Source organism: Lissotriton vulgaris, chromosome 3_1 (assembly GCF_964263255.1).
Source record: "Lissotriton vulgaris chromosome 3_1, aLisVul1.2, whole genome shotgun sequence".
In the NCBI taxonomy this organism is placed as follows: Eukaryota; Metazoa; Chordata; class Amphibia; order Caudata; family Salamandridae; genus Lissotriton; species Lissotriton vulgaris.
Window position 1 is genome coordinate 183,840,549 of NC_141689.1, and position 17,212 is coordinate 183,857,760.

General features: G+C 48.2%; 1 protein-coding gene across 1 annotated transcript in view; it reads left to right on the top strand.

Moving 5' to 3' along the window:
- LOC147726182 (uncharacterized) overlaps nucleotides 1-16,436 on the top strand; it is a 129,962-nt gene extending 113,526 nt beyond the window's left edge. Inside the window, exon 3 of the mRNA XM_086960281.1 lies at nucleotides 15,400-16,436. Coding sequence (XP_086816407.1) covers nucleotides 15,400-16,261 — 862 coding nt within the window. The 3' untranslated portion in view covers nucleotides 16,262-16,436. The remainder of the gene's footprint in view (nucleotides 1-15,399) is intronic.
- The last annotated feature ends 776 nt before the right edge of the window (nucleotides 16,437-17,212 follow it).

Here is a 17,212-nt window from a genome sequence, read left to right on the forward strand (position 1 = left end):
TTGCAGCACTTCTTACTTGTTCTTAGTTTGCACACTTTTAGGTATAAAGACTTTTAGTAGGCCCTATGTTGGAAATGATCCCCTGTAAATGGGGTAATTTCATATATGAACAAAAACAATATGCATGAGACCATGTTATTGTTTTAACTTTTTACAGCCTTGAGGAAGTCACTGGATGTGACGAAACACGTGTCGGCTGTTGCTCTTTTGGACCAAGACTGTAAAGCTTCAAACATCCTTTACAAATAGCTTTCCCATTGTCATGCCTTCTCAGGAACAAGGCGTCTTTATGGTCTTGTTTGAAAATTGTGATGCTTTAATGTCTGTTTAAATTAAAAAGAAATCCATCTCTGTTTGTAGTCAAAGATATATTTATTCATTTAGAATCTTATAAAGCGCACAGCTACCCCCAACGGGGGTGTCCCGGCACTGCGAGCAGCATAGATTTGTCATATTGACAAAATTGAATGTAGTTTACTTATAAAGGTTAGACATAAAGGAAAAAGGGTATCACGTTTGAGTGCTGTGGTACCTGTATTGTATATTGTATTACATAGTGACTGTTTTGTAGGATCTGTGTGTCCATGCACACAAGGTAGTAAGGTGCATTTGTTATCCGAGTGGCACCACAATCAATTGCTTTCTTGCCATTTGTGACCAGGGAAATTAAGAATATTATTTTGACTGCCCAGTCTGATTATACACTGTTTTCTGAGGCACGATCTGCTAGTCATTAGTATTGCTTTTTTGTCTTTTGACATTTCTTTTTTTACTAATTTTATTGATTTTAAACAAAATACAAATTCAGTATACATGAGCACCAATCATTACAAGCAAGTGCTATAAGATTGTCTTGCGGCCAGGAGGATATGGTTTATAAAATAGGAGAAAGGGTAAATAGAACAGTGCAGCAAAAACAGTGGGGGATATTCTCAAGAACGTGCGATAATCATCGCCACAATCGGTTAAAGCAATGTTTCATATCGACGTCTATCGTTGGAAAATAACTCTGTGTTAACGTCCTATTCACAACATGGAGTTAACATGCGATAGTATCACGATAACGCGTCAAATGTCGGCGACAAAGTCACAGGGGGCCAGCGATAAAAATGTAAACCCCAACGTGAAAAAAGTTGCCATGGGCCCAACCGCGATAAAAAAATCTGCGATAATCTTCGCCAGGCTGCAATTAACACACGTCAGGCAGAAAAAATCACTATAAAAGTAGAAAAAAATACAAACCAAAGCAAAACAACTGCGAAGCACAATGGAGGTAGCCGGAGCAAGTATAGAGGACAACCAGAACCCCAAATGCCCCATGGAGGACCAGCCTGGAACCTCGGGGTCAGGGAAGGGCAAGGACAAGAAGAAGAGAAAGACGCGGTTCAGTCCGCAGGAAAACAGGATCCTGATAACCGAGGTGATAGAACACCATCAACTAGTGTTCATCACCTTTACTGTGTCATTGGCAACAGAAAATGGAATATGGCAGTCCATCGTGGACAAGGTGAATTCAGTTGGAGTGCTAAGGAGGACAACGGAAGAGGTCAAGCGTTGCTCGAATGATGTGAAGAGTAAACCAAGCAGAAACTCACCAACAACCAGAAGGAAGCATTACAGACTGTAGGTGGGAGTCCAGCGCCACAGGAGGAGTTGGATGAGGTGGAGGAAATAGGGTCCACAGTCATTAGTGTGAAGACAGTGGCAGTAGTTGGGGTCGGACACTGCTCAACATGACCTGACACAACAGCAGCAGGGTGAGTAATGACCAGGGACTTGGGATACGGGGAAGATGGACACAATGGCACACATGCACAATTAAGTATAGCACAGTGCACACCCACAAGGACTCTGGAGCATGTCCCTGATCCCCTTGGCACATTGCAGCACACCTAGAAACAGCAAGTAGGCCCCTGTCAACTATGTGCCAAGAGGGGGCCCTTCCCACACACCACCAATCTCACAACCAACCCATGCACATGTGTTAAACCCAGCAAAGCGGCGTGTATGTGACCAACACTGACAATGCAAGTGACACTGCATCACGAATAGCATTGTTGCAGTCAATATATCATAACATGTTGCACACCACAACACCGAGGTGGCTGAGTGTGGAACCCATCCATAAAGGAACAGGTTACACTCTGCCACATCCACGTGCACAAACAACCCCTGATGTCAACAACACATCTGCGGACAAACCATGCCCCAGACTCCCAACTCCCACCAAAAGCCCAATGTACCCAAGTCTGCAACATCTCAGCACTGTATAAGCACAGAAGTCAAAGGCACACCCCATGAAAGGGATAAGGGGGAGCAAAATCAGAGCTGCAGGGGCGACTCTCCCAAAATGCAGCACACACACACATAACATGCAGAGGACATCAACATTGACAACAAAGTGGTACAAACCGCAACACATTCACAACAGAACAGAGAACACAACCGGTGCCGCTTGTGTGTAGAAACTGGCCAATCACAGGAAAATGTGAGTTGATAATGTACAAGTACAAACACACATCTGTGATGTAGTACAAATGTCCACTGTCCCGCATCAAATAGGCAGCTCCTCCCAAACAGTCACAATGTACCATGTCATGCAGTCTGTTTGTAAACACGTACAATTCATCAACATACATGTGAACACAATGTTAAACTGCATCTCCCCTTCACATTGTAGAGGGAAAACCAACACCTCCTGCAGAGCAGACTGAACCTCTCTTCACTGATGACAAAGAGGACCTCCACACCTTCGACACTGGCGCCCTCCAAGAGTTCATTGACAGCTACATCAACCCACCTCCAGGAGCAAGACAGCCCAGCTGCATCAAGGAGACCCCACCCCCTGCACAGACCACACAGCAGGTAGCATCCACCACCACGGCTGCCTCCCATGACCCCCACAAACAACACATGGCCTTCCAATGCCGTGTGTTGTGGTACCAGGAGAAGATGGCTGAACAGGTGCAGATGGGGTTCGACAGCATGGCATCCAAAGTAGATGCCATACGTGGGTGTCTAAGTCCCATCAGGGACCACTCACAGTCCCTAATAGACACCCATAGCCCGCCCCATGCTCTCCAATGATCCATAGCTGACATCACTGGAGTCCTAACTCGGAGACAAGGATAACTGTCTAGTCAGTGTGGCTCCAGCGACATCACCCGGCAGTTGGGACACACGCGGAGGATCATGGAGAGAATGGAGCAAACGCAGGCGGAAAGTGTGGCCTCCACGGCTGCACACCAGCTAAAGGTAGCTGGGTTCCTCAATGCCCTGTAGACCCTCCTCATGGCATTGCTGCCTCAAGGCCTGACAAGGATAAATGCTGCTGCTACCACTCCTTCCACATCTCCGCCCCCTGAAGTGTCAGTGCCACACAGTGCAGCAGACATTCCACCTCCGGCCCCTGATGTGTCACTGCCACACAGTGATGCAGACAGAACACCACCACCAACATGTGAGGCACCTGAAACAGCAGAGGATGAATATGCGGATGATTCTGCCTCAGTGGTGAGAAGGACGCAGTAGCATTCATCTCCGCCATATAGCCTGTTTCTGCTTAGTTCTGCCCTCTGCGTTATCACCTTCCACTGTCCCCCGATACACTCTGCAACACTCACCTTGGACCTCGACATGGACTGCCATATGTTATGTTATGTTATGTTATGTTATGTTATGTTATACCGGGGTTTTATATAGCGTACGGCTACTCGGAGGAGTGTCCCGACGCTTTGAATTGCGCACCAAACTCATAACATAACAGGAAAAACAGATAAAAGGCAGAGAAAAGGAAACCAGACAAGGCCAGAGAACTAAGAGGTAAAAAGCCAGGTTTTGAGCCCCTTCCTAAAGGCCAACAGGTTTGGAGTGCTGCGCAGGGCCACAGGCAGCTTATTCCACAACTGGGGCGCCAATAATTTAAAAGAGCGGCCTCCAATACGTGCTCTCTTCACACGAGGCACCGCCGCAAGAAACAAGGATTCTGACCTCAGCGACCTGGCTGGATGGTAGAAGGTCAGCCTTTTTTGGAGGTATTTCGCTCCGGAGGCGTGCAAGGCTTTGTGTGCCAGAGTAAGGGTCTTAAAAACTATCCGCTTCCGGACAGGAAGCCAGTGCAGTGCTTCCAGGAGGCCCGAGGCTCTGGCACGGCGAGATAATCCAAAGATGGCCCGTGCTGCCGAATTCTGGACCACCTGTAACCGTTGAAGCAGGTATTCTGGCAGGCCGAGATACAGAATGTTAGAGTAGTCAATTCTCGAGCCTATGATCGCCTGCACCGTGATCTTCCTGTGTTCCTCCGATAACAGGGGGAGAAACTTACGCAGCATCTGGAGCAGGCCAAAGCAGGTGCCAGTGAGACCGATTACCTGTGAGCGCAGTGTGAGGCCATTGTCGATCTTAATCCCAAGGTTTTTTGCCACCTGGGACGAACTTGCTGGTGGAAACATGTTCTCAGGCCACCACACTTTCCAGTCCGGATCCGAACTGCACCCGAAAAAGAGGACCTCGGATTTATCCGAGTTGCACTTGAGGCTGTTATGTTGGAACCACTGAAACACAGCCTCAAGGCAACCCTGGATCCTACCTCCATCGAAATCCGCACCCCTCTCACAGGTGAAGAGGAGCTGGGTGTCATCGGCGTAGGAAACGATCTGAGCCCCGAAAGACTCCGCCAGAGCCGCCAGAGGGGTCATGAAGATGTTAAATAGAGTTGGGCTCAATACTGAGCCCTGAGGAACTCCGACACCCAATGGCGACATCTCGGCGGAGCAAGCAGAAGCCCAGACCGTTTGTCGACGACCTGCCAGGAACGAACGAAACCACTGGAGCACCGTCCCCCGGAGGCCAATCTCTGAGAGTCTTGCAAGAAGACCCTCATAGGGGACGGTGTCGAAGGCCGCCGACAGATCTAACATCACCAGCATCGCCCTGCCACCCGAATCCAGCACCTCCTTAATCACCTCCGAGACTTCCAGGAGAGCTGTTTCGGTGCTAAGATTGGTGCGGAAACCCGATTGGGTGGGGTGCAGTAGGTCGTGGGACTCCAGGTAATTGGCAAGCACCTTGTGCACATGCTTTTCTATAACCTTTGCAAAAGCAGGCAGGAGCGAGATAGGCCTATAATTCGCCAACACCTCCGCATCCAAACCAGGCTTTTTGAGCAAGGGGATAATCATCGCCTGCTTCCAGGACTGGGGAACCACACCCTGTGCAAGAGAACAATTCAACAGGGGGTTCACATATGGATTAATGATGGCTGCCATTTTTGCCAGAAATTTTGCGGGGCAGGCATCCCGCGGGGAGCCTGATTTAAGACAAGCCATCAGATCAAATGAAGCGGTCATGGAGAGAGGAGGAAAAACTGCCAAGTCCACACCTGCACTAGGCAGGGTAACAGCGGCATTCTCCGCCCGACCGGGTGTCTCAGGCTCCTGCACAGGGAAAGAGTCCTGGATCCGTTGGATCTTAGAGGTAAAAAAGTCCGCGATCGCCCTGACCCAAGGCGCAGGAGGGGGGGTCTGAGTTGGTGCCGCGCGTGAAGTTGTAAACTCCCGTACAATGGCGAAAAGCTCCTTACAGGAATTGGAGGCAGCTTCAATTTTTCTTCTCCGAGACGATGTCCCGATGATAAGCTTTCGCCAAGGACCTGTAGGCCAGTTTCGCTGTCGAGTCGTATTTCACGCGCCATGCTCTTTCCGCTACCTTGCATTGCCTACGTGAAGCCGCCAATGCTTCCGTAAACCAAGGGGCGGATGCACCCTTGTCAAGTTTGCGGGGGGTCTCAGAGGAGCAAGATCATTTAGCCTTTCTAAGAGCCAGGCCTGCAGTCGCTCAACATCCTCCTCTAAGTCCCCAGTCAAAACACAGGGATGGTCCGCACAAGACTGTGCCAGCAGTTCCGGAGTGACCCGGTGGAGTGCCCTGAGTCCCACGGAAGCCTGCCGGGGGGCACCGGAAGGCTTCCTGACTTCGGAGAGATAAAATTTCACCAACCTGTGATCAGACCAAAGCACCTGGATAGGAGCCAGCATCTCTATGGGGGTCGTAGAGAAAGTAAGATCTAGGGTGTGTCCCTTCTCATGGGTCGGTCCAACGTGATAGGGTACCAGGCCCAGAGGGGCTGTAACATCCAACATTTTAATTGCGTCGGCATCCAATTCAACGTCCATATGGACATTAAAGTCCCCGGCGACGATACAATGCTCAGACGTGAGTAACAGGGATGAGGTCACCGACTGGAACTCTTCAAAAAAAGAGCCTGTGGGCCCTGGCGGACGATAAACAAGAAGACCTTTCACCGAATGGTGTGGTGAAAGGACAATAGCAAAGGCAAGGGATTCGCAATCCTTAATCACGTCAGAGGGAATGATGGTACAGGTGGCACTTTTGTTTACTATCAGTGCAACCCCGCCTCCCGTCCCTTCGGCCTGTCCTGCCTGATATCCTATTTGGTTACCAATGACACAGCAATCAGACTGCAGACTGAACTCTTCCTCTTCAGATGAACTTGTCATTCCCTAAAAGACTCTGGCCTCCACAGGCCAACAATGTAAAGTGGGTTTTGTATGGCCCTGTGATGCTCCAGCTACAACACTCCACTGAATGTGCACTAAACATTCATTTTCAGACAGATGTGTCATGTCTATGATCATTCAAGTGTGGAGGTATGGATGAATGTAGGCTCAATGATTCCCCCTTATGTCTATGTTGCTCATGTTGTGGGACTTGAGTCACAGGGTGCAACATTACTGATTGTGGTCAGGGTGGTGCTGACACTACAACAGAGACACAAGCATTAGTTACTTCCTTGTCCAGCCCAGGCAGAACCATGCAAAGAGCCCCATGGTCATTGTTCACACCCCTATGCTGGACTGGCATACACCAGGCCAGCCCACTCCGCTTACCCTTACAGTGGGGGACAACAACATTACATGTCCTAGGTCTCCCTGTAGTGATCTGCTGATCACAAGTCTAGTTGTCAGCATGCCAATGCCACTCCCTCATGGCTGGTTTACAACCACACCACACCCATCCAGCACACACGTCACAGGACATGTGACCCTGCCAATAAAAAGGGCCGGGTGCACGTGCTCGACGCCATTTCCACTCTCTATGTGGGTGTATTCGAGTGGTTATTATTTATGCATGAGGGCCTAGGGCCCTACTACATCACATTCCCCACTGCCGGAGGTGACATGATGGCGTCAGCACCACGAGACTCAATCATAAAGGGTCCATGACTTGCCGGATACACTGAGGCCGGCACAGGCCTACCGCAACGGGACGGTGACTTTCCATGCACTGAGGTAGTGGCACCTTAAGTGCTGAGCGGGTGTGCAGCCTGCGATGATGCGCCGTCCTGACGGTCCAGACTGGTACGGATTTGTGTGAGCCCTGCTGGACCGCAGTGTTGGCCTGAGCCAGCGGGGGCCTACCGCCATGTGGCGTTGCCTCGCTGTTCAGAGAGTTAGAGGCACCTAAAGAGCTGAGCGGGTGTGCAGCCTGCGATGATGCCGTGTGCACTGATATGATCTCTGCCATTGCATAATCAAGACCCAGTATCACGAGTGTGACCTGGTAGCCCGCAGTCTGGGGCTGCTTGATGTGGTGCCTGACATGGACACGGGACCCGGGCTCGGAGCTTGCACCGGCACGTGGTGGGCCCTCTTGGAGACACGCTGGTGGCGGAAGATGAGCAGTGAGGCCTGGGTGCGCAGGGGCAGGCAATCACCGCTGGGTGGCGGGAGGGACTGGGGTGCAGAAGCCTGTGTGCGAAGGGGCGGGCAAGCGATGATGGCATGTGCAGTTATATGAACTCTGCCATTCATAGATCTGGACTCTTTCAGATTAGGGACCTGGTGGACTGCAGTGTATACCGGCACGTGGTTGGAGACTAAGCATGGGCGAATTTTGCGAATTTGCGATCCGCGAATTTGCGGATTTGCGAATTCGCGATCCGCAAAATTCGCGAATTTGTGCGAAATTGCGGATTTTTGTTTTTTTGCGTGTTCGCGGGGTTTTTTGCGTGTTCGCAGGGTTTTTTGCGTGTTCGCGGGGCTTTTTGCGTCTTCGCGAGCCGCTTGCATAGCGAAGTTACCTATGCAGTCGTTTATGGGAGAGGGAGAGAGAGAGATAGATAGATAGATAGATAGATAGATAGATAGAAAGAGAGAGAAAGAGAGGGAAAGAGAGAGGGAGAGAGAGAACAAGAGAAAGAAAGCAAGGCCGGATCTCTGAAGGGCCAGATTCCTGAGTTGCCCCTACAGAACATACAGCTTTTTATTTTTAGCAAAATGCATATGAAAATTGTGCTGTAAAGGTCTCTTTTAGTTTAACCCCTCCTGACAACTCAAAATAGGTGTATTTGCCATCCTCTCCCTTCTTCCTGTTTTTTATATCTGTAAGTGCTTCCTGATGAGGTTTAATTCCTTGGACAGGTGCCTCGTTGCCTACTTGTAACTATTCTCTGACCCTGCTTCAAGGGTCAGAGCAGGGTCAGAGAATAGTTGCAAGTAGATAACGAGGCGCCAGGAAGCAATTAGCAGCAGGTGTCCAAGTTGAAGTTAATTTGTTTGTAACCCTTTTGTAAAAGGTTACAAAGAAATTAGGTTCAACTTTTGCCCCTGCTGCTGTAACCCTTGCTTGGCTGAAAAATCGTCCCCGCTGATTCGCGGATTTTACCGCGATTTCGCGAGATTAGCGGATCGCGAAATCGCGGAAAATCCGCAAATTCGCCCGCGAAACAGATTTTATCCCCTCCCTTATTGGAGACACACCGGTGGCAGCAGGTGTGCTGTGAGGCCTGGGTCAGCAGTGTTGGCACTTTCTCTCCTTCTCCCTCTCCCTCTCTTCCTTTCACTGTCTCTCTCTCTCTCCCTCTCTTTCTCTCTCTTTCTTTCTCTTCCTCTCTTCCTTTCTCTCTCTCTTTATCTCTCTCTCTGTCCTTTGATGAGCGCATGACACACCTTCTTATCTTGTATTTTGTCTTGCAGGCTGTGACTTACAGATTGTCCAGAGAAGACCTACCATGACTCTTCCAAATAGTTTTTTTGAGTTTAATTTGAATAAAATGATTTGTTTGGAAATTCAAAGATAAATGAATGATTCTCCTTTTTCTGACCACACATGAATGTTAATTGTGGTAATTGTGCAACATCAGGCAAATTGTTTTGTCCATGATTTCGTAAAGTTGATGTAACATATCTTTGTCCGGGGGGGGGGGGGGGGGGGGGGGGGGTTTGCCCGGGGTAGGGCCGGGGGGAAGGGGGGTGGCCTGGGGGGTGGTGTTTGTTATGGCTCTCTTGGGTGTCCGGGCTGCATGATCAGTTGTTTCATGGCATCTGTTGTTCTTCAGGTGTGGCTCTGGGCTGGGCTCCTTTTTATGGTGCAGGTTGTCGTTCGACTTTACACCAGGTAAGAGCAGGTGTTAAATCCCTGCTGCTAACGTGCCTTATCGTCTGTTTTGGGATCTTATTGCAGATCTGCCTGGTCATTGAGAATGTTTCGAAGTGGTGTTGTTGCGTCTTTTTGCACTTGAACGCCTACTCTGCATATCATTAGCTTTAGTTGCCGGTATCATCTGTGGCGATGTTTTTTGCGGCTGCTATCGCAGGAATACTGTCGATATCAGATGTTAGCACCAGCTTGTGAATAGGGCGATACATTTATCGCCACTTTGGCTGCGATAAAGTGCCTGCAACTCGACGATAAGTCCTTGAGAATATGCTCCAGTAATATCCAGACGCTGTCATACAGTCTCAGTGTAAGCAATTATCTTTCCTTGATTACGACCACTTATTCCATCACTTTTATCCCTTCGTTCCCCTTTTTCTTGTTCTAGTGAACAGTCGGTGTTTTCAGCTCCCTCTCCCCTCGGAAGAGTGCAGAGACCCTTTATTGGTTGTGCAAGAAGAATACACCAGGAGGCGTCACACACCACTGGGCAAGGGCAGGGACCCATTATAGGTCCATGGACTGTGCAACTCCAGAAACATAACAACCTACTCCACACGGCCTCTAACTATTGGGAAGGGAATCTTTATATGTAGGTAATTCATAAAATACGGTGGCCTCTCATGATGCCACCATAGGGATCCTCCTGAGCCTCCTGACTTCCTCTCTCCACAGAGTCGCAACCTCCGCCCTACCCTACTTCAGTGTTGCTGAGTACCAGTGCTGCATGCTCGGTAGGGATTGTGCCTTCCAGTGCGTTTCTATATAGTGATGAGTATTAAGCAATGCCACGTCTATGAAATTATTGATAACTTTCTGGACTATGCCTCGTTTATATAGGCCCAACAGTGTGCCCCCCATGGTGTATAGCCCTGTGCGCCCTCTCACCTCCTCTAGCGCTCCCACAACCACCCTCCAAGGGGTCACGACCACTGGGCAGTGCCAGAACATGTGCGCCAGATCAACATCTGGTGCCGGACATCTGGGATGGAGAAAGGGTAAATTATACATTTTATGTAGACATGCTGGGGTGAGGTATGACCTGTGAAGGGGATTATTAACTATTAGTAGAATGAAAAACAGACAGAAATTATGGAATGCAGAAACTTGTGTTCTTGGCAATGGCTTTGCCACTTCTGAAGCCAGGGGCCGCAAAGGCCGTTCCACGGGCTGCAAGGGGCAAGCCCTAAATGAACGTCCATGCTCCACAGTTAAGCACATTTTCTGTAAAGCACCTCTCCCTCCCCAGTCAAGCCTGTTGTCTAAAGTGCATGCCTGCCTCTCCTGCAAAGCACATCCCTTGTAATGTACCTATATTGCATGCCCCACTGTACAGCTGCGGTTGACCCTGGTCGGTTTTCTACTGGCATTACCTTTATTTTAATGCACCAACCATTACTAGAATTCGGAAAATCAAGAAATCAAGAAAGAAAGAAGGTAGGACAGTCTCCCTGGCATGCTACAAGTGTGTTGCCATGATTGAGAGGATACAGGATCAAATCACAGAGGTTCCAAGCCACACATGCTTAACAGCTTCCAGTCTTTTGTAGACCCCGCGCCTTCTGAGGAGAAAGAGACAGTTTGTACTCTACCCTGTACTTAAGCAGCAAAGTTGTGTGAATATATTTGTGTCCAGGGACAGCCAGCAGCAGAGGCCAGTCCATTCATATCCCCATGCCAAATATGAACAGGGCTGCGAGCCTCGTTTTTAATGTCTATCAAATTTGCTACAACCCTTTGTGTATAGGGGACGCAATGGGGGTGCCATGGGTCGCAAGGGACAAGCCAGGGGTCGCAGTTTCGCTTATAAAAGCGACGCAGCACAGCAACCACAATTGCCGTGCTGCATCATGTGAAAGGGAACTAGCAGGACAGCGCTATATCTACCAAAGTATGGTGCTACTGCTCACTCCCATAGTCCTAGAGTGTCTGCATATTGTCCATAATTGGTTTTGTATTGGAAGGGCATCACTCAAATACACAATTCTTTGCTTTGATATACTTACAACTTTTCCCACTTTAAATATGTGCTGCACAATGCAGCATAAATGGACAGGGTGACAAGTTTTGAGGTATGCAAAAATTGTTACTTTTTGGATCAGTTTGCATCACTTTGGGTGACACTTTGGGTGGCCCTGCACCGGCACAAAATGTAAGTAAATCTGGACGCAGATGTCTAATATATTTAGGCATAGTTTGTTGGCATTTTCAGTGCTGAGTTTTGGCCTTGTGTGGGCATGAATTAGTGCCCATTTACCTTCTTCAGGGTGTAGTATGGCATCTATGGGAGTCCATAAGGGAATCAGACAGGCATTCGCTGAAATGATATTATTAGAGGAGTCTGATAATAGTAGCTTTAAAGCAGTAAGAGGACTTATTCTGTCACCTGAAAGACCCGGTGCTGAAACCCTCAATGATCACAGCTCAATTGAGGAATATGACAAAGATGAGAAGGTGGGCTGGCAGGTTGGAGCTGAGCAGAAAAATGTGTGTGTGTGCAGGCCCCAGTCCCAGCTGGGCCCGGACAGCCCCAGACAGCTTGCTATGGCGCACCTCTGCAACTCCGGTTCTGAATGTTAATCTTTTCACTGCTGATATGACAAAACAGGTATATATTCCCCAAGTTCGCATCGGGCCTCAGGTGCAAAGCCCTTTTGCAAAAACAGACTCTGCAATTCACGAAATCACATGGTTTGCCTCTGCAAAAAGGCTTTTCTTTATGTACAAAAGTCCTTTTGCAAGTTGAAAAAATTATTTCTCACTCATAAAATGACTTTTGTAATTCTTTCTGAAATGCAGATACTTGGGGGCGCCTCCCTCCCTCTTTGTTCCAATTCAGAAAATAATGCATTCCTGGCTTATGACCACAATTGCACTGGTTCCCTTAAGTAACACAGACTGCTTTAAAAATTATCCATTTCTGGATGCAATCATGAGTATAGTTCTGCTGTCCCTCGTACATCATCATCCGTCTGATCAGAGCCTATCCAAATTGCAGCCTGCCTTATGAATATTCATTAAGGTGGTCCTTCTGCTACACCTTGAGATTCAGGGGCACATGTAGGTAAAAATGGAATTTCGATTCTGAAAATGCGATTTTCTGCGAATCGCATTATCAGAATCGCAAATCGCGATGTAGGTAAAAAATCGCAAAAAAATTGCGATTGCCAAAAAATCGCAGACTATCATAGCGATAACTCAAATAGCGATTCCTTAATAGCGTAATCACTAATAAGGGATCGCAATTTCGGGAAACAGCAATTCAGGTGTAGAATGATTACATCACAACCAGGAAGTGTGATGGCCTATGCTGCACCTGATTGTCAGCACTGTGTCAGACTCAGAAGCTGCCTGAGAGCCTGTGAGGAGGGAGTATGGTTTTTGCTCAGCTGTTGCAGGAAGGAGAAATGGAGTCTCAGGGGAGTGAGAAGCAGCCAGAAGAAAACCTAATTTTAAAACAAAAATTTTGTGAGAGGGAGCTTGAGGTGCTCACAGAGGAAATAGTAAGGCAACATGACCTCCTACTTGGCAAAAATTCATTCCGTGTGCCAGAGGCAAGGAAAAGGAGAATCTGGAGTGAGATTCAGGAGAAAGTCAACGCAATTGGCGTAACACACCGCACGTTGAAGACCTACACAAGCGGTGGTATGATATTCTCCAAAGGTCAAAGGAGAGGGTTTCCACCAGATTGGCTGAGGGTGAACTGACTGGAGGTGGGACGTCAACAGCACCAGAGCCTACGCCCCTGGAGGAGTTGGTGGAGGGTACCCTTATGCCTGAAACTGTGACTGGAGTGGCTGACCTGGACAGCTCTGAAAATGCATGCACCATACAAAGTAAGATGCATGCCAATATCCCCAAAACATAACCAACCCACTCACAGTCCCAAACACCCAGCCTGAGTACAACTCCAGTACATGTCCACAAGCACACCCAAAATTGCATTATGGGATATGTAGTTCCAGGCACTGATACCTGACCCTGTGAAACATAGTAAGGGGGTTGAGTGCGCTACTGGAATGTAGGCGCATCCCTGTGGTGGGCACACTTATTCGGGTTCTATGTGTGGATGACACAATAGATTCCAAAAGATTTCAATGAAAAGTTCCAATGGTAAAGTTTTAGAGTTTATTGAGAGATTTTCATTTCATGATTTTCTTTTTCATTTCAACATGATCATCAAATAATCGATTCAATCAACATTAGGATGGCTCCGATGCATTTCGGACTAACCAAGTCCTTTATCAAGGAGCACTGCAACAGAAGATACGAAAAAATAACCTGAATCAATAATGTGGCATAACTAGCATGGATAATATGCATAGGTGAATTGGTGGTACAACCGCATGCTGCCCACTGTGATAACTTTGTGAAGAAACGTAAGAATTTCGGAATGTGTTGAGGGTGATAAAAAATAGGAGGTGAGGAAAATGATGAACAGGTTAGAACAAAAAGCGAGCAAAGGAAAGCTAGCGGAGTCGGATGAAAAGCAAAACATCATGCGGGAAAAGAAAGGAAGCTATTAGGAAAGTGCGTGCGAGAACAAGCCGTAAGGGTCAAGGAAACTGGGGGAAAGGTGGCAAAGATAACAAGCAATCCTCGGAACGCGAGGCTTACGTGATAGACTTCGCATGAGAAGTGGTGTCTGGAAGGGAAGGGTAACAAGAATCGCATTAACTCCGAGCGGGGTAGGGGAAACGGGATGTCGGTTAAAGCGGAAAGCAACTTACTACGGCAGATGTCAGTGCTCGCGTGTGGTTAGCGGGTTCAGCAGTCTGGAACTACGCGGAGCAAGCGCGGAGTTCGGGGATTCAAAGGAAGAGTGGACAACATAAACAAAGGACTATGAAAGAAAAGGTGTAATGGGGCCGCCATCTTAGAAAGGGGACAAAAGAGTGTTAAACCAAAAGAAGGTATGACGAAAGGGATAGAAAAGAGCAACAATCAGCATGCTTTAGGTACAATCAGCAAAGGCAAAGTAAATAGCATCAATACAGTGCCACGTGGGCATCATAAGTAACAACTTAATTCAGTCCGGTCGTTGAGACCCCACGGTTTCTGTGCTTGGAGTCTGTATATCCAGGTGGTTTCTCTATGCAAGAGAAACTTGTTATTGTCCCTTCCTTCAATTCTGGGAACAATCTCTAAGACCATATACTTCAATTGAGCCACGTTATGGTTAGCTTCACTGAAATGAGTGGCTACATTGGATTTGGTGTTCTTGGTGCGAATGTTCGACTTGTGTTCATTCAGTCTGGTCTTTATTTTTCTGCTGGTTTTACCCACATAAATTTTGCCGCAGGGGCACTTAAGTAGGTAGATGAGGTTAGAAGAATCGCAAGTGGCGTCCACGTTTAATCTGATGTTGTGAACTCTCATGGGATGATTGATATTATTTCCTTTGATGATGTTATTGCAGTTGTTGCAATGATGACAAGGACGTGTGCCAGTGTGTTTAACGGAAATGGTGTTGGGATTGGTTCCAGATAAGATTTCTTTGATGTTTCTGGGACGGGTGTATGCGAAAATTGGAGGTTCCTTAAAAAGATTCCCAAAGTCTGGTTCAGATGCCAGGATGCGCCAGTGTTTCAATATGATGCTCTTGTAGGTATTGCTCGCCGTGGAATATCTAGATACTAGGACCATCCTCTGTTGATCGGTTTTGTGGGTGCTCCGAAGAGCATCATTTCGGGAAGTGGCGGTAGTCCTCTCAATGGCTTCCTTCAATATTTCCTCGGGATACCCTCTTGTCTGAAATCTTGATGCCATGCCATCGTTTGAATCTGATTAGCAAGGGGACATTGGGATGAATCATACTTGGAATGTGCAAAACAGACAAGTAGTAGTAATGTGATTAGATACATTAGATATTAGATTGCAAACTTTAATGCATAACAAAATTGAAACATGATACACAATTAATGTGTGTATTTAAATTTACAGCACCACCGACAACACCGGAAACAGTGGCAGAAGGGGTGGAGACACTAGCAAATGTGGACGTGGCAGGGCAGGAGGAGCAGGGCGCAGAAAGACAGACAGACCCTGTGCCAGGCGCAACATAGTCTCACCACTGCCACTGATGGAGGCAGATTACACAGATACAGCGGAGGAGGCACAGCCAGTCCCAAGGCAACAAGCAAGGCAGCACACACTACAGTCCACTGTCCAAACTTCAAATGGTAGTGGGTCAAGATGCAAGGCACGGCCCTCCACCAGCAATTCACCTTCCGAAGAAGACACAGTGGTCTCTGGCCTTGAGGGCAGCATGTTAAAAGCACAGCGCCTGCAAGTTAAAGGCATAAGATCAATCCAGCGCCAACTTGCAGCACATAACCATAACATGTCTGAGTTGCGGCTCAGTGTCAATTCCATCACCGGTGCATTGGAAGGACTGTGCAGGGATATCAGGATAGACAGGGTAGCCAGACGCAGGGAGAAACACCGTCTAGACACCCGGATGGACCTTTACACTAGAGCTGTGAACCGCCAGTCCACCGCCATATCCCTGCTGGCCAGTAGATGCGTGAGTATTCAGCATGAAATGGCACACTGCTGCCAGGATGTGGGTAGGGGCCTGGTGCAGGTCACACATGCCCTGGACCAAATGCGTGCTGTTACCACAGGTGGTATAGGGACACTGGGCAGCTTGGATACAGACGAAGAGTCAAGCAGGAGCAGCATCACTCCACCACTTTCTGCAGATAGACGGCAGAGTGGGCGCCTGGGGAGAGCAGGGGAAGAGTCCAGTGAGGCCAATGTGCAGCCTGAACGAGGGGCAACAGGGCGTGCACGTAGGAGGTGAAGGGGCAGCATGTACTCATGGCAATGTGTGATGCAACACATACGATATCGACTGAGTGACTCATTGCAATAATAGCACTGTGACCTAAACATGTGCAAATATCAACATGTCAGTCACGCTGGGTGACAGATTTACTCCTGCAGTTAAGGAAATAAACATCATACTTGAGCATCATTATTTGGCATTGTGTCCTCATTTCTCACCTAGAAGTAGTTCTGTGTGATGTCATCGCATCACAGGCACCCGGCAGCAGCCCCCACACCACCTGCACGTCTCCGTTGTGGAGCTGGTTCCTCCTCATCTGATGTGTCTGTAGCTGTTCGATCCACTGGGGTGCCCTTCTTGGTAGCGATGCTGTGTAGCATTGCGCAGGCAACCACGATTTTGCAACATGTTTCTGGGCTGTACTGCAGTGCACCTCCACTCTTATGGAGGCACCGGAAACAGCTTTTAATGATTCCAAAGGTCCTCTCAATGGTGCAGCGTGTGGCTCTGTGGGCACTGTTGTACCTCCGCTTTGCTGCTGTGGCTGGATTGAGGTAATGTGTGAGGATGTAGTCACGTACAGCGTACGCACTGTCACCTGCAGGGCAAAAATAGGTTGATGTTAAGTACTGTCCTGCCACTTTATACCTTCCCTAGTTTTGTGTTCGTGTGTGCCATGCATTTACCTAGCAGCTAGCCCTCTCCAAACTCGCCATTTGTGAGTCTGTGATGTAATCCGCAGTGGCGAAAAATGAATGAGACGTGTGTGCTTCCTGGGAATTTTGCCAGAATATCTGTGTTGACATGTTTAGCATTGCTCACTACCTGGATGCTCAGGGAATTATATGATTTTCTGTTCCTAAAAACATACTCATTCTGTGATGGGGTGACAGTGCGACATGGGTCTCAACTATGCAGCTAATGACGTGGGGAAATTGGGCTATTTGGTAGAATTCTTGCTTGGTC